Source organism: Embiotoca jacksoni, unplaced genomic scaffold (genome assembly GCF_022577435.1).
Source record: "Embiotoca jacksoni isolate LCO1_2020_lvr unplaced genomic scaffold, fEmbJac1.0.p SCAF_3, whole genome shotgun sequence".
Classification (NCBI taxonomy): domain Eukaryota; kingdom Metazoa; phylum Chordata; class Actinopteri; family Embiotocidae; genus Embiotoca; species Embiotoca jacksoni.
The window spans coordinates 19,661,864-19,680,602 of NW_027185381.1; the positions used below are offsets into that span (position 1 = coordinate 19,661,864).

General features: G+C 42.2%; 1 protein-coding gene across 2 annotated transcripts in view; it reads left to right on the forward strand.

The window, feature by feature from the left end:
* The window catches only part of ldlrad3 (low density lipoprotein receptor class A domain containing 3), a 78,686-nt gene that overhangs the window by 31,813 nt on the left and 28,134 nt on the right, over positions 1–18,739 (forward strand). For both annotated transcript variants that reach the window (XM_069163154.1, XM_069163155.1), the window contains exons 3-4: positions 9,267–9,392; positions 11,456–11,590. In XM_069163154.1, coding sequence (XP_069019255.1) covers positions 9,267–9,392; positions 11,456–11,590 — 261 coding nt within the window. The remainder of the gene's footprint in view (positions 1–9,266; positions 9,393–11,455; positions 11,591–18,739) is intronic.

An 18,739-nucleotide genomic window follows, 5' to 3' on the forward strand; every position in this document is an offset into this window, starting at 1 on the left:
ACTTTCATTTGCAGTGAAATATTGCCATCAGTCTGAATCTCTTACCTTTATATAAGCAGAAATCACACAGGCCATCTGATGTTGTCTGTCGGCTGTCCCTTGCAATCACAGTCATTACCATGGAGGCAGAGCAGTGTTGACCACTGCAGGATATAAAATGTCCTCCCGTCTGTAATGTGAGCAGATAGCTACTGTCAGGAAGTTTCCACAAACATGTGCTCCATTTGTTCTTTGGTTTGAATATTTAACTCCTTTTTTTTGATGATTTTTAACCAACTATTTATCAGTTAATCCATTTTAAGTGCCCAGGATTTACAGTAGTGCATCAACATTAGGTTTTTAGCCACCCTTACTTCTCTTTGTGCCTATTAGGCAGGGGTAGTTTGTGCTTTGTATCTATGCACATATACAGAAACTTTAGGTATTCATAATGCGTATGTGTAAAAATATTAAGTTCTTTGCTACATTTGTTTTGCCCCAGACCGCTGCCTATTTTTAATGCATGCACCATAGGACAGCTGTAGTTAGAGAGTAGATCCCCTGTAAGCCCTTTCTGTTTATCCAGCAGATTGTGCTGATGTGGGCATCTCTGATTCAAGGAATACTTAGTCAATGCCTGAGGTAAAGGTCATATGTGGTGAAATCTCCCTGGTGTCTTGTTAATGGGAATTTTTATTTTCTGAAAACCATGTAGCTAATGGGGAAACACGAAGGAGAACAAATCGCTTCCGACTCATGCAAATAATACGATTGAACATCAGTTTTGTTCTGAATCTGTATGAAATTTGGGATTGTTGGTGTTTTTGCAAAACTGTTAAATTTTTACTCTCTCTTACACGTACTGGGGTGCATCGGTGCAGTCTGTACAAAAGTGTTTTTTGAAAGACAGATCCACCCACACATTAGCTTAGGTTGACAGTTTCTTGTAGATTTAGATATTTTTTTTTTACCAGCAGTTGCTTTGCCTCAAAAATAAACCGTATTTGTTGACCTGCCTGTATTTTATTTCAGTGCCATCAATAAGTGAGGAGGTTTGGAAGAGAACCATGCGAACCCAGTCTGCTTTTGCTTGCCTCAATCCTTTATTTATTGTAGATATGTCCCAGTCCACTGCACCTGACAGGCCAGGATTTGTCTCTGGAATGGTCAAGACTGTTTATTCACCTAGAAAAGGCAGGCATCTATCCTCCTCCAAAACCCACTGCAACTCTCTTGTTTGTTTTTCCTTGCGGTCCACTGTAGCACAAGGGGCAATTTGAGTCATGTAAATACTTTTTGCTGGCTCTTAAATAAGAGTCTTGGCTGAGGAAAGAGAGGCAATATCTCCAGGCTGAGTCTTATTGCATTAAAGATGCCGCTTATTGTATTACTGGCCTGCTGCGTCAGGCCAGGACCCACCACAGATCAATTTCGTCAAGTCCATTTTTTTTTTATAAAGTCTAACCTGTGAATGAATTTAACTATATTTAAGAGGAAGACCTCGCTGTAGTACTTTGCAGTGGCTCAAATCCGGCGCATGGGCTCTGTGTGGGCAATGCTTGTATGTTATATGTGTTGGCAAGTTCAGGGGATCTTCCAGCAGAGATCCAAAGACAGGCTCCTGAATAATTCCTCACACAAAGAGGTCAGAAGTACCATCCTGCTCTCTGGTGTCCGTAATGCCAGCCTGGGAGAGTGTTAGATGAAATGGAAGCTGACAGAAGAGAGATGGAGGAGAGCTGACTGAGCTTACTGGGCCTCAGAGCCAGGATTAGCTTCTTTGCCCTTGTCTGGGCGGGGCATCAGCAGGCGAGAGGGCAGAGATATGTATGTAGTAGAAAAGGGTGAGTGGATGTGACATAAAGCAAGAAGTGGGGAAAATATAGATGGTGGAGCAGAAATGCGGTCAGGAGAAAGAGGAAAGACGGAGAAGCGTATTTCAAAGCAGTGATTGTTCTGAACTAGCGGTCCTGCAGGCTGTGGCCTCTGTGGGAGAATTCATGTATTCAGAGTTCTACTCCCACAAACTTCAACTTTCACAGTGCTTTGAACTAGAAGGACGATCAGTGGGGCCAGTGGCTCTCAAAGAGCAAAGATCAGAACATGTCAACTGTACCAAAGGGTTGCTCATCTCCTTATTATTTGATCAAACTCAAGTTGTTTGCATGGCAACACATGCCTTTGATCAAGGCAACGACTGTTCTCTGCTTGAACTCTACATTTTACCATTTACCAGTTTCCTGTAATTGTCACCAGTGGCCACAGTGGCGTTGGCCTGGCTCTGCCAGACTATTGTTCACAGCTTCAGTTTTCTTCACTGTGATTATAGTCTGGATTAGCTGCTCGTATTAGCGTTCGCTCAGCCACTCTGAAGGGCGGAGCAATCAGCGAACTTTGTCGATCGTTAACTGTGTTTGGCCCGCCCCTCCATCACTGTGATTGGACGGCTGGGTAAAAAGTGACAGTGACGAGCGAAGCATTTTACCCAAAGTGGAAAATCTTTTAACTCTCAGCGACCTGAAAAAAATGTTGTTCACCACTCGGTGCAGAATAAACGCTCTCAACGCCTTGTCACGCTGCTGATATTTAAAAGACCACGGCATTCCCAAAGTACTCGGGTAAAACAAATGCTTTGGGGGACACGGGCCTTAGGTAGTTGGAGCGATGGCAGACTGTCGGCCGGTTTCGCCGCATGCTTATTGGTGAAAATGAACCCGTTGTCTTCGCCCTGTAGGATGGAACGACATGAACGATTCCCTATGAAAGGTGGTTCACTGTGTGAATACATAGGTCTGAGTACAGCTGGCTAACAGTGGCACTGCTTAGCAAAACCACTTTGTGTTAACTTCTTATCAGTCATCGACATAAAAAAACACTTCCAAGGGGTCACTCAGAAGTTGTTTTGTTTGGGGGGAACCAGTGCTAACAATTGCTGTATATATTTAACATAGAGTAGAAATCTAGCCAATAAGTTATTGTTGCATGAAATTGAAATGGTAGTGAGTTGATATACTATTTATCCATTGTGCCATTAAGCATACTCTTTTTTTGCCTTCCAATTTTCTGCAATATTGGAGCTATATGAATGTTTTGTGGGATGCATTGAACACCTTGATAGTGTCTGTCACTCCAGGCCTCCCTATATCCATTTAGTGGGGACACATAAGGGACAGTAATCTGGAGGCTCACCGGAGGGCTGTTGTTTTAGTAGTTTAAAAGTCTATTAATACTTCAAATAACTATTTGGAGCTTCCATTACCTCTTGCACTGTTTGTTGATCTTCACAACAATTAGGAGCCAAAATAAAGTCTGGTGTTCATTGGATTTCTCAAATATTATCGCATTATCGCTTTCTACAGTCACAACACAGACAAAAGCCTGGAACAACATCAATAATGCCATTTGTGTTTTTTGTGCACGGACCTCCACAAAATACCCATGAGACGTTGAGTTTAAAAGAGTCTCTAAATGCTTATCAGCAACAAAGCTCTCCTCAACAGTAGGGGTGGAAATCACTTAAAAGGCTCCTGAGACACATTGGTTAAGATTTAGATATCACTGTTTCCACACTGCCAATTCTTTATCAAACTCACCATGGTTACAAAATGGGTTGCTAAGATTAGGAGTGTGTGTTTATGTGATAAGAGAAGTGACCAATGCCAGATTCTTAACTCAAAGAGCCATATACTGCTGGCGGATCTTTACGCCGCTGCGGCAACGATAGCCGTCGCTGGAGTTGTTGTTTTCGAGTTGTCCGCCCGTCCATCCCATTCTTGTGAATACAATATCTCCTTACGTTTCTATAACTGAAATAAAAAGTGCAAAAAAAAAAAAAAAGCCCTAAAGTAATTTATTATCTGACAAACTTTGGCCGCAATCTAATTTTTTGACCAGAATCTGCCGACATTGGCGTAAACAGCTCTGCTGCTGATCATGCTAGTAGTCCTTGGCAGAGCAGCATCAGCAGCTCTCCTCCTCCTTTCTCCTGTTAACCCCCCCCCCTCCCCCCGGTGTCCCATTTCTGGCCCATCCCACCCCCCCATAGCTGTCAGCAGAGAGGAAACACTGTTCGCTATGACATCATAATGTTCATCCAAAACACTTCTCTGGCCATTATTCAACACCATAACTCAGGAACAGAAGGGGAGATTGTGACCATATTTCACACTTGGTCAGCTACTGAATTGGTGACACTAATCTTGGGTGTCCACCTGGAAACTGCGGTGATTGTACAGATCTTCTGTACTGCCGTGTTGAAGATGCGTGTGAAGCATCCATGTTTTAGAATTTTATTCATCTTTATTGACAAATTTCCTTCAAACTCCTCACTACATATATAATTTGAGTCTGGACAGATATGAATGTGAACCTGACTGCTTGGCTGAAGCATACAGTACAACCACAAGGCAGGAGTCCGATTTCTTTTCTTGTCTTCTGTCCTGCTCAGTTTTGCTCTTCTTCACTGTGCGTACATATTCTTTGGTCTTAGTGTGGTTGTATCTGTGGCTCTGTGTGGGTTTCCACTTTAGGACTCGGTAGACGTAAAATAAGGAGAGATTTGGAGTTGCAGTTTGTGGTACTTGGACTGGAGAAAGTCTTGGTTTGTGTGCACTCATTCGAGTCAAGCTAAAGAAAAATCTGTCAAGACAGCTAAAACGAAAGATAGAAAATTGTTAATTAAAATAAAGTGAATATGTAGCAGTAATAGTAATAAAAGCAGAGAAAGCTTTAACAGCACTAAGTCTGGGGAATTCCATGAACTTAATGGTTGACTGATCAATATGCTGGTGTAATTGATACCTATGAACAGGGATGAAATATTCATTGGGGTCTTACATACAGTCTCACTGTGATTCTGTCTCTTGCTGTATGTCTCAGGCTTTTTTTCTCATTTAGATTGAATGCTATCCTTCTTCCATTGGTATTCACAAATAAGGCAAAATGATTGCTTCAAAATCTTCAAAGGAATAAGAAATGCTGTCTTGTCATTTTAGAGTACAATGTCGGGCGCTGCTTGTTCAAACGAGGCAATTTTAACAATATGTTGCTTTCTATGATGAATATTGCAGCAGTTATATTATCTGACGGATCACGTGCTGCTTTTTTACCATGTGCCCTTCTCCCCTTTTCTCTGCAATTGCTGAAATACTACTGATATTTTGCGCGTGTGCTGGCTCTGTGGTATATGAGCCACATTTGCTTCCTCATCTAGCACGAAGTTTGATGGCTTTGCAGAACACCAGTGGCCCGTAAGCGCCTGGCCCTTCAGATGAAGGCAGCTCTATAATGTTGCAATGCCTCTTACAGAAGGCTATTGCATTGTACAAGGAGTGTGCAGGGCTTAGACAGTGAAATGTACAGAGTGATTATTTTGATCCCCAGGCCCACTAGACTGAAACTACCCATGCCCTTCTTGCTCACACCCTGACTCCATTACCTATTGATTTCTTCCCTTCAGAAATGCTCAGCAAGGTCAGAGAAACCTTTTGAAGTCCTCGGCTGTCTCCACTCTTTCTTGGCTTCTGGTCTCTCCTACTCACTCTATGTGTTTTCTTTCTTGTTTGTCTCTTCTTCCAGTCCTTCTCCTCACTCTGTCAATCATGCATGCCCATCATGACTGAGCCTACCTGTGCTGAACGAGTTATTCTGTTCTCTGAGGAACCAAAGAGCGAGAGAGAGAGAGAGAGAGTGAGAGAGAGACAGAGTGTGGAGGGCATAGAGGTGCATATCGGGGGAAGAGCAAAGTGTACTATCTGCAACAGGAGTTAGGCTGTCGGATTGAGCCTGACATGAATGCTGAAGCCAAGGGAGAGATAAAGACAAAGAAAGTATTATTCTGTTTCAACCTTGTGCTACATTATTAAATTATTTTCTTTAAACCCTGAAATATTCCATGGTGCTACACTTTAGACCAGTGTTTGAATTTTGTTTTACTGTTTAGATTGGGACCTTTTTTGTCTCTTTAAATCCATGAAAAGCAAACAAATGGCATACAGATGTTTAGGGAAAGTATTTTTTAATTTAAAATGGTTGTAAAAATGTGCAGTTGTAGAGAAGACAGTAAAAGAGTTGGGCAGGTTCAAACGTTAATTTCGGTACCTTTGTTTGTGTCCTCCAACTGTGTGTTTCAATGTGAATCAGCCATGTTTTTCAGCTAGTGATAGTCTTACTTCAAGGAATCAGCTCGAGTGCTAACCTCATTCGTTTTCATTTGTGCTGCTCAGCTGAACACTGGAACTAAGTTTGGAAGGAATCCAACACCCTGCCCGCTTTTTCATAAACAACTTCTACAAAGGCTTAGGGGAGAGAAAGAAAATGTGGCGCGACAGCAAAACAGAAATGGAGTGATGACAGAAAGGATGTAGATAAAATGTAATGGATTGTCATAGGTGGAGGAGTAAGGAAGAGGAGCTGAAATCAATCAGCATTACCTGGATAAACAGACGTGTTTAAATTTGAACTGTAAAAGTCCAGGACATTGACAGGACAAGATTATCAAATAAAACTTTGAGTTTTTTTTGTTTCTTTTCATCTCCTCCACCCCCACTTTACTCCATCTAATTAATTTTTTCATCTGTTTGCTCTAAAAAAAACCGCTCGGCTCACACTATGAAGGGCAATCCAACCCTAAAATACAGCAAAGAAGATCAGCTCTGTCTCTCCCACCCATGAATTTCCCTCCATGAGCTCGTCCTTCATGTGACTTTTGAGCTAATTTGGAGCACAAACACTGGGTCAGATGAATCCTAGCCAGCAGTAGAAATGAGGATTCAGATGAGCAACAACACTGCTGTCCTCCTTGCCAAGCAAATGAGAAAAAAGCAATCAGGATCCATGTCCACGCAGAAAAAAGAAGATATATATTTCCAAAAAAGCCAGAACGTGTCTCTATTATTTCCCAGAGGTGCAGATACGCAATAAAAGAATCTAGAAAAAGAAGAAAAGTATGAGCGATTTGAAATAAATACAAAAAGAGAAATGAGGTGGATGTTTCATTTGTTGTGGTGAGATGGATTTCACTTTACCCCTCTACAGCAGCATGTGTTTGTATGTCTTTTTTTTTTTTTATCTTTTGCCACAGCTCGGAGCCATGTCTGTTTTTCTCCCCAAACTCTAATGAATGTGATATACCATGCAAAATGAGATTTGGGTGTTTAGGGTCTCTGCTGTCCAGGTAAACAAAGGCTTCCCAGACTATATACACATAGATCAGGCGCTCTCCCAGCATCCTCCCGCATTCAGCGGATTACATTTCATCCTGGAGTTGGGCGCTTCAAACCCTTGTGGTTGTTATGCCTCGCCCCCACCCCCCCTCCTTGCTACACATAATCGCCACAGCCTGAAAGAGCTCATAAATCAGCCTACCACAATATATTGTAGAGGGAAAAATGTGCGCCCCTGGCATTTGAGACGGCACAATGCCAACCTATGAGCGGGCCAATTCCAGCCTTTGTATGCAGTATAGAGGAAAAAAAAGACACACAAAGACTGTTTGGTGGCTTGCTTTGAGATTTCTAGTGTGCCCACTCACTTTTCCCCTCCCTGCATGTGTGGGTTGTTCCATCCTTTTGTTGTCTCGTAGCGTGCTTGGTATTTATCATGCTTTTCTCTCACTGCCATTAACTCTTAGTCGTATTTAACTGGTATCATAACACCGTCTTAGTTGTAATTGGTAGCTTTTCCTTTCTCTGTCTCTAGTAAGTACAGTTGCGACAAGAGTGGCGCTCATGTTGCAACATTTTGGTCATTTATTTCAACACAGTATGTTGTATGTTATCCTAACAGCATCGGTTTATAAGCTACAGACAGATTGTTGACAGGCAGGGCATAAGAGGTGTGTTTAAGAGTGTGTGACAGAGAGAGGAAGAGAAGGGGAGGGGTGCACATAATTCAGAAAGCCTATAACACAAAATCTATTGCACAGTGCGTTCCCTTTCCAGATTCACACCTCCTAACCGTGACAGTGTTTTTACTTTGGACTGGCTCGTAGCTCGCCTTTTTAGTTGGGACCAACTCCGCAGCGATGAAGAGAGGCAGAGACACTGTTGTACCGGTGCATGAACTGGGCCTTTATTTCCTTTTCTTGGGTGGCGAACATGGTGCACAACATTGGGATAGCTGTTATACTGAAACTCCAGCTTATCAGGACGCTTCATGGTTGATTACAGAAACTTAATGACGGCAGTTAGTATGCACTTCACAGTGGCTGCAGCTACGTGCTGCTAATGTTACTTCTCACATGCGAAAGAGTCGCTCACTTCCCACAACAAGGGTCCACTAGACATACGTTGACTGTTAACCAGCCATCTTTCTAGAGGAGAAGGCTCAGCCAATAACACATGTTTCTGTGAGGTATTTGTAACATCTCCGACCAGGTACAGTTTCAGGGTTTTTTTTCTTCCTGCAACTAAATGATGAATGAAAACTTGGTCAATAAGACTTTTCTCATTGACTTAACGCTTAGTCGACTTGTTGTGGGCTGTCCTTAATGCAGCGCAGCAGTGATGTCTTTTCTATGTTTTGCCTTGTTGCCATCAGACTTTTAACAATTCTAACTTGACAGTGGTCAAGTTCAACCACTGTGCCTTTATTTCCTGATGTGGTTTCTTGCATGTACCTGTTACCTTGTTTTTCTCCTTTTGACAGGCAAGATCAATGTGTTTAAACTAAAAGCTAAGGGTTAGCGCTAAAGTGAGGCCACCAGGCATTGATGTTCTGCAGGCTCATCATTCAGTCTCAGGCCTGTCCTGGGAGATAAGACCCATGGCCTACTTAGGCTGATCAATGGCAGGATCCATAGAAACTCCCTCCCACACCATTTGCTCTCTTTGCCTGTCATTAACTTGTTTTCTTCTCTTATCAGTACTTTGTTCTCAGAATCTCACCCTTTACTTGTCATACTTATGAGAGTGAGAAGATAAGCAATACAGAAAAAAATTAGCTGAATATTAATTGGTCTCAATAACAAATAAGCCGTTTGACTATTTGAACCCTGTACGATATTGAACAGCTGTGTGTGTTTTCATATTAGACCATGTAGTTCATGCCGCACAATGTTTGTTACGATTATAACCATAAAAACCTTGTTGGCCTTATTGGTTGGTTCCTTCTTTCTTTTGTCCATAACAGCCAAGGCTAATGCTGTCATAAAACCTGATGCACTGCTTTGAAAATTGCCGCAACATTTCCCCCTCACCCACACTCTAATCCATTGTTCTTCTCTCCACCACTTTCCCCGATCCTCCCCCTCCTCCCCCACCCCTCACCCCCTCCCCGTATGTCTTTAGCTAAGGTTAAGTCGAAGTGTGCCCCCACATTCTTCGCCTGCGCTAATGGTGTCCACTGCATCATCGGACGCTTCCGCTGCAACGGCTTCAGCGACTGTCCTGACGGGAGTGACGAGGAGAACTGCAGTGAGTCTCACACGGCAACCAGATCCAATAACAACAGTCTGTTTCGTGCCATGATCACATGGAGGTCTTAGTCTGCTCCATGATGTACTGTCCTCCAGTCATAACAGTTTATGGATGGAAAAGTACTTACTCACGAGACTATTTTTAGAGGTGTGACTGTAAAATCTGAGCAAAGTATTAAAATAAAAAAAGTATTAAAATACTTAAATAGTTCAACATTTTACTTATAATGCCTGTTGCATAATGTCCTCTGTGGCTCTGACGGAGCTGTCAAATCTGACAAAATAACCCCCATGGTGATGTCATCAGGGTTATCTTGGTTTGGGCTTGAAGACTATAGATTTTATAACAGAAAGCCCGAGTTACAAACTGGGATCTTAGGGTTTGATGTGGATGTTATTCAGGAAGGGAGAGGTCTAACAAAGAAATGCACTGGGTTTCAATGTGGGAAATGTAGGCTCCAATGCCTTTGGGGATTGACTCACACAAAGGTGTGACTGTTTTTTTAATGTCTCTTTTCCCAAAACTTTATGGAAGGGTAATATTAATTGACCCAGCAGCTGGAGTAACCCTTTTATATGCTTTAGTATTAGACTACAAAGAAATGCTTTACATTTAGTACATTTTGTTTGATGGTGCAAATTAAAGGGAAAAAAAGCACTTCGTGATAAAAAAAAATGTTTTAATTCATTTAATTTTGGGATCAGCAAAGTTAGACAAATAAAGGTATCCCATTAAGATAGCAATCGCCACACCTCTGCTTTTTCCACATTTGTTCTTCTCCTCTTCCCTCCTTTTCCTTGTCGCTCTTTTTTTATTTTACTCCCCTATCAGCAAATAAATGAAAAGATGCTGCTTACAAAATGAAGTGACATTCAAGCCTTCATCTTTGGAAGTTAGACATAAAAAACTCTCTGCAGCATGCAGCATCATCATGCAACTGCGGTCTTTTCAGGAATTTGTTATGAACCATTGAAGCAGATGTGGATTTTCTTTTTCTCTGCATGAAATTTCCTGATGCCAGAACAGTATTGTTCATATTTTCTAAAGTGTGAAGCAGGTATTATGTCCCTCCTTTCAGGCGAATAAAGGCACTCTATAAAGAATGAAATTTCTGCAGTGTAGTTGTCTCTTCCACTGATGCCAAATCCTGCATTTATAACTGATGATTTTGGTGACAATAGTCTATTTTCTTTTTTGTTTTGCATTTTTTTTTTTAGTCATTTTGACTCACTTTGCATTAATTGTATCTCATTGCTTGAGCACTTTTGGGTCTAACTATACTCTTTTGCTTGAAAAATCGACACAACAGGAGGCAGATTGCAGCCCATGTTGTATAAAACTGAGAGAACACCAGGTGTAGTCTGTATTATCAGGCTCATAGTTTGTTCTCACATGACCCCTCTGCTGCTTCCCTAGTGGGGAATGCGAATCAAGCCAATCACTCACCATTGTCGAAGGCAGTGTTCCTAGCCTGCAGGGCCTCGTGCTCTCAAATCTAATCTAGCCATTTAAATGGAGCTTTGCTCCATGCTCCCAGCACAGTCTGCGTCACGACTGTGTAATTGTCTGGATTTTCTCACAAGATAATTATGCCTCATTTTGCAGAAGCAAGAGCAAAACCCCCAAAATGGAGCATGTGCTAAAAAATGGTGGTAGTGCTCTATAGGATTTTTGGAAAGTTGTTTTTTCTTTGTTTTGGATTTCAGTTTGAATTTTTATCTCCGCTGATCAAACGCTTTATTAGTTCAGATTTTAATGTTTCCTTTCATAACAGTAAATGTCCATCAAATTTACAAATATATATTTATGTTCAATACAGTTTGAACATGTGAAAGGGTCGCAGATCGACTTCTAGCAAATTACCCAAAACTACCAAAACAAATTATTGATGTAATTCTGCTTTTAATTAGTTGATTTGATGACGTTTGTTTCATAGAGGAGGAGCATCTCACAACTAAGCTCCTGCTTCTCAGACACAGTATCTAGATGAAAACCATTCTCTGAAACCCTGTTTGAGCTAACACTTGACCTTTGTCCTCTGCCCTGACTCTCAACCACAGCAGGCAACCCACTGGTTTGCTCGGAGGCTCGCTTCAAGTGTCGAAACGGCCGCTGTGTAGACCGCAGCTTCTTGTGTAATGGCGAGGACAACTGTCAGGACAACAGCGACGAGGAGCTCTGCCTGACGACAGCAGGTAAGTCCTTCTGTCCAATGTATGCAGGTCCTTTTTTTCAAACTGGAAGTGGAACATCTAGCCAGGCATGGAGAATCAGATATTTGCACGGGCTGAGGCTGGGGATGATTTAGTGACAAAGGACCATAGATTGTAGCAGATGAGAAACCTTCTTGATCCCTTTGATTAAGCTTAATGTCACACATTTCAAACTATTTTACTCGGGCTCTTTGTGCCAGCTGACACATTTCACCAGAATTCAAAACACAGACGAAGCTAACAGGTGATTAAAACTGGGGATGCAAATTAGAAACTGACTACTTCATCACAAACTCCAGATGGAAGCACCATATGTACAACAAAAAAACGATAATGTGCATTGATGTTTCATGTTCATTACCTCTCGAAAAAACTAGCATATTTTTGAAATAGTATAATGTACAAACTTGAAAATTGTGTCTAGGAATACCAATAGTATACTGATACTGAAATATGAAAGAGGTGAAAATAAAAAACAGCAGTCCCTTTTACATGCACTGTAATTACACAATAAAAGACTGGTCCTGTAGGCGACAATCTTTTTTGGAGACATGGAGATAGTGATTGGTAAAAATACTGTAGAAGTCTTAACGTACTGTGATTCCATCAGAAATAGCTACAGAGAGATCTGTAATGCTGGATGAGTTCGATGTATTTTGTCTCGCGTCTGAAACGGGAAAAACAAAAACAGTTCAAAGAGTGAAAGCTATTGTCATCGGTTAGTTAAATACTATCGGGCCAAAATTGTCTTCGGTATTGGCTGTGAACCTTGCAGCAGATTTCAGAACAGGTGGAAGCTTGTAGAAACACCATTAAACTGGATAAAATGATGATAGTGGAGTTGGAATGTTCTGTCACTCAAAATGTCACATCATCTGATACGTCTGGAGACATCACTTTGGAAATGTATTCTGCAGTTGTGCTTCATAAAGATACAGCAAAGCCACTGACAGATTAAACTTCATGCCAAAGAAGACATAAGCTCCTGTGATTTACTTTCCCAGCACTGTGCGTATTTAACACCGACACACACCACGGCATCATTAGTGTAATGTTTGATGACATTGTGCTGACTTGCATTGTTACACAGACAGCAGTGGTATGATCCCTGATAGTGAGTCTGATGCCTTCTGGTACAGGATGTTTTATTCACTGGCAGCTACCACTTATACTGTATCTGGTATGCCATTCTTATTCTACTGGCACAACAGTCGGCTACTGTCAACTCTTCAGCTGTACTTCCGCTGGCAAGCCGGTGATTTCTGCCTGCGGTTCAACCCTTATGTACATACAGTGTGACCCCAGGAAACCAAATATGGACTACTGTCAGGTTTTTCTTTTTCCTTTGTACCTCTTTCCTTCTGTTGAGGTGCTGCTGTCTCAGTGATTTAAGCTGTAAGAAAAAACAATCTGTCAAAAATAACAACTAAAAAACAGGATAAATGCAAAGTACAAAAAAAAAAAGTTGACAAGAACACATCTGCAACTGTAGCCCACAAGACAGTAATGTTATTACTGTCACTGAGAGAGGCAAACTCAGCAGAAAGTTGATTGAATCTGAAAAGGCAAAAACCCTGTCTGATAAACAGGGGAGGAGCTTTGCAGCCGTCACACAGCGGTAAATCCTGGTGAAAGTTTGCAATGCCATTTATTTTGAGATGAAAACAACTCTTTTTTTTTTCTCCCTCGGCTATGAAAAATGTCCTCGACTGACAAAAGACAGATCATGGTTGCAGGAGCTCATTATTCTGCTTATAATAGTTTTCCTACTAATGTATTAAATCGCAAATCTGAATTTGCTGTAGTTTCGCAGCCTTCTTTATAAAATTTTGCCTGATCAGAGAAGCTTATTTCTCCTGTGTGTTTGTGAAACAGAGAAAGGACGAGAGTCCCATCATTATTACAAGCCCGTCCTTCTCAGACGCCACAACTCAGTGCAGAGGCACAGAGTACTGAATAGAACTGTATTGTGTTGTAGAGATATTGATTGATATCTGTGTCCACCGCACTCCATTTCCTTGTTGACAAGTGAACAATAGGAGCTCCAGTGGCGGCTGGCAGAATGGAGCTGCGTATCGTAACGAATCCTGGATACTGTAATGAGAGCTGAAAAGATCAAACAGCTGACTGTTGGCAGAACATTTAAGATTGGATGAATTTGAAAAGTGTTGCTTCTGTTAAATACAATTGAAAGATAGAAACACTGTAGAATTCGAATAACAGTCACCAGTAGTTTTTGCAAACACTTCAGAAAGCATTATCAGCCTGTTTGTGCACATCAGTATGGGCTGCTGATTGAAGATCTACTGAATTATATTACAGAAAATATTGCTGTTCTCAAGCACAATTATTTAACTCCATTTCCTACAAAGAGAAAGTGTTCTGGCTGGAAGCAATTTCATTGAAAGGTCTCCAATGCCTGAGTGAAAGGTTTCTCACGATGCCTTCATCCCTAAAATGTCCTCGGGTAACAGAGTACTACGTTTTTATCTTTTTCTTATCATAAAAATGCATGGAGTTTCAACAGATTTTCAATTCGGCTTCCATGGAAATGTGTCAGTGCACTGACTTCGAACCGGAGTCTGTTCGGATGTGTTGTTATTGTTATATCCCCAAAGACTCTTTGTCAGCACAGATTTTCTTGTAGGATTTGTGTGTGTGTGTGTGGAACGCAAATGACCTAAATGTTCTCCTGCTTATTTTTGCTGCTGAAAACTTGTGTCGCGCTGCATAAAATATGAGTGGTGAGAAGTTGCAAGCTCCTTGTTGTGGTGGCCTTCAGAACACATCAAGAAGGAACAGCTCTGTTTTTTTTTCTCCTCTGTTTTGTTATTATTATTATATTTATTTTTTATCATCGCACATGATCGCACAGAGTGAAGGCATCGCTGCAGTTTGACTCTTTGCATTCCCGTCCTGTTTGCACACACACACACACACACACACACACACACACACACACACACACACACACACACACACACACACACACACACACACTCACCTTACATTCTGCTCTGACTTTGCCTTGCTCTATAATAAGCACAGACCTGCAGGTGACAGATAAGGTATACAATATCCGCTCTAAGCCACCTGAGCATAGCATCTTTTTCCTCACTTTCTCCTCTGCCTCCACTCCTCTGTTCACCCCCTCTTCCTCCTTACTCATAATTACCTGCTTCGGTGTCGCCACATTTGGCTCCATTATTTGAATAGTCCAGTGACAGATCAGCCGGCAGTCTGTCAGCGTACAGATCGTCATGGCATTTATATAGTAGGGCTTGGTTATTCTGCCCCATAGGTGTCAGACAATGAAAACTTCCGAAGCAGCACCTTCCTCCCGTTTTTTTAGGGAACCAGTTATTTTTTTAACTACCCATCAGAGTTATTTAAAATTTTCCAACGTAGCACAGTTAGGCACTAACAGAGCAGCGCAGAGTTGCCTTTACTGTTTATTGTTTGATGTGATGGGTAATTGATTTTTGAAATAGCAGAGAGGTGGCAAAGTGGCAGACATGCAATGTAACAATGCACAATCTTCTATAAATGCATTGGTGCAATCATTGCACAGTGATAGAAGGCGCGGGGATGAGGCAACTGTAATGGATATCTGAGATAAAGAAATAGAGTGCAACACATAAACATAATATAGTGAACTCGAAAATGAATTTGCAAGAAGCAATGAATAGCAATGGGCAGGAAGATGGAGGTAAGCAAAGAGAGACAGGTGATTTGGTAGAGAAAGGCAGGGGATTTGGATAGAAGTGAGTGAGGGGTAGCGATAAGCTGGAGAGGGTGAGAGCAGCATCCATCTCAAGTCGAGCCCCAGGGCCAAGCGATGTAACTCTGGAAACAGAAATGACATGAAAGCTACTTTTGCACAGCTGAGCTTCTCTTTGCTCTCCCCGGTCCTCCAGTCTGCTTCTAGCAGGGGATACAGAATGCACTGAGGGAGAGCATGTTTGCCCCAGCAACAAATTGTTGTTGAAACACCGCCGTGGGGCATATGGGGCTTGTCCAGATGCTGGGAATAAGGGAGGTCACTCTGCATATCCAAGGAAGCTTGAAGGCATACACACTGACACACATGCAAAGTCGGAGTGTGTCTGAGCGTGATCGTTCTGCATATTAAATTGCAAAACAACAGCGGTGTAACCTCCAGACGAAACTTTCTGAAGGTCACGGCCCCCCCGACAAGTTTCAGGCCTCCGAACAAAAGTGATGAGCTCAGCTGCTTTTTTTTTTTTTTTTTTAAAGGGGTGGAGAATCCCCTTAGAGTTGTTTAAGAAAAGTAATTGATTTAAAATGCTCACATCAGCGTCTCTCATTACGCATTAATTAACAAGTAGACAAGGAGTATCAGATGGCGTGGCAACTGTGGGAGAGTGTGATAGTGAGTAATGCTCTCACCCCCTCTATCTCAAACAAGCTTCATCTTGTCCTTTTTTCATAAGTGAAGCTTAGAAGAAAGAAAAAGTAACGGAGTGAGGAGAAGGCTAAATGACGTGAAGGTAAAGGAACTGAGGGCGAGGGGACGATTTGAGGGCTTCAAAAGCTCTCAGTCGGCCCTGTGTGTTTTTGAAGATAAGGCGTGCTTTGTGTAGTCGCGAGCATCAAAGGATGGAATTTGTTGTCGGTCTTATGCTTAAAAATTATGTGAAGTTGTGATAACGCAGCTCTGAAATCCTACACTAAGTTTCATGAGGCACTGTGGCTTTCCATATCACACGAGGGAGATTTATGCTCCCACCACTGCATCCACCCCCCGACTCCATATGTTCCCATATCAGTGCAATAATTGGATGAATAAAAGGCAAAGAAATCCTTAAACTGTTGAAGACTGCGCCGTCTGTGACTCACAAACACTTTTAAAAGCCTCACAACATCAGTTGACTTTATTCTTTGCACAAAAGGGATCACATCAATTCTGCAGACCAAACTGGTTCAGAAAGGCTGACATTCAGAGCACATCTTGGAATACATTTACATTGTTTGCCAGATAAAGGCATTTACCTTTGATTTAAATTACAGTGCGTTGTAAACAAAATTATTTATAGTCTTTTGGCTCAAGGGTCTCTTTCATCACTCTCACAATGAGGGAATCACACCCAGGGGTTGGCTTTTGTTTTCTCACATTTGCCTCATTGTGTTTTATACTATGCATATTTTGTTATGCACTGACCAGTGAGCGGAGTGAATTCTGTACATCCTGTGAGGTCCAGGATACTGAACCATCGCATATTATATTTTTCTTGTTGTTTCATTATGGCCGTAACGGAGTGACCTCATCAGAGTAATTATTGTCCTGCTAGTCCTTGCTGAACTGTCAGTCAGAGTGACATGCTGCTGCCGAGCTGACATGTGACATTAGTCTGCTACATGACTATACTGTCAAAACAGTGGCAGCTGCAATCACCCCTGACCCTGATTGGTTTGATGAATATTAACCCATCCACTGGAATATGCTCCCATATCTACATATTGAAGACTTCTCTAGAGAACATGACTTTGTTTAATTAAACCTGCCACTTTCTTCTCTACATTTTGATAAACCTCTCTGTTTTCACCATGCTTGTCAGGGGAATTTGGCGTAGTGCAACAACGCCTACCCGACTAAAACACAAATATGCTAATAGGCTTCATTTTGGCCACCGTAGACGCGTCGCCACACACCCTCTCTATCCCCACCGACAGCACAATAAGCAGTTTTAACCTTCTGGTTTTTGTAGTGAGCGTGCACTCTGAGAAGTCAAATCCCTCATTTCAAACTCTGGGGATGCTCCCCTCCTACAGAGAGTAATCTGCAGCTTTCTATTTGTTATATCCTCCTAAGGCTGTGTAAGAACTCCTCGATAGATCCACTAGCACTGCATCTGCTGTTTTGCATAAGCACTATGTATTCAACAACCTGTCTCCACAGCCTCGCCATTTACAGGGGCCAATAAATCGCAGTATTTCAGACGGGGTGTACATACATTGACTGAGTGCTGACACCTAGCAGTAACTCCTGCCTCTCCATTAACGTTGCCAGTTAACTGGACATTAATACATACTGTCAGTCTGATATATAAAGAACAAAGAGTGTCAAAGTGATTAAAAGTTCCTCTGCCTCAATTCACTATTGGTATCCTTTTAGTTTGCTAATAGCTTCTCACAGCTACATCCTCCCCCACTGATCGCTGACAGATTTTGGCCCCAAATAATATAGGTGCTGCAGATTAAAACGACAAGTTAATCCATGGGCAATTTTTGTGGTAGGGACGTGTGTTGACGCTGAGATGTTGGTCTGTTCATGCCCTTCATCAGCAGCGCTCAGAGAGCTGGCAGAGAGAGAAAAGTGTGGGAGGGAGCGTGAAATGGTGGAGGGGAATATAATGGCAGTAGACTGAGGTGTAGGAGTGGAATGTAATAGTGCCAGTTTATCAGAGCCAACGCACACTTGACAGGCACAAATACGGGAGGTTGCACATGTCACCGCCCTTGGATTTTGAAAAGTTTCAGGATTTTGCTTTTTGGTAGCCTGAAGCATGTTCACAGAGCAGGGTTGACGGACTCTCGGCTGCTGGTCTGTGAGAGAGGAGAGCCAAGAAATTGGCAAGATGTTGTTCGCTGCTGCCGGCCCCATTGAACTGAGGGGGTGCAGCTTTCTGTTTCCTTAATTTGAATGGTAGATAAAAAAAAATCATTTTCTACATGTAGGAGTGTCTTTTTTGACTGTTTATGGATGCAACTGTTGCTTACGTTGTAGCTTGAAAAAGTGTGTTTTCTGTGTTTTAAATGAGAATATATGGGCTTTTGTTTCATCTTTTGTCATCCCTTTCCTTCCCCGTCCCCCTCCCCCTCCCACTCACCAAGGCTAAGTGTCAGTCCTTTCAGAGCTCCCGTTGTTTAAGGCCATTGGCTGTGGCCGCTCAGGGGGGTCACTCCCAGAACCAGAGGCTGCATGAATCATCCCCGTCCTTGAATCAGCACCAGTCAGCCGTCGCTGTTCAGGTTCCTGTAAATTAACAACCTTCCCCTCCTAAACCTATCCTCACTCGGTCACCATGGTGATGCCGGTCAAGTGACGACCTGCTCCCACAGAGTAGGAGGAATTTCGGTCCGAACAATAGCTCCACTGTTGCTATCGGG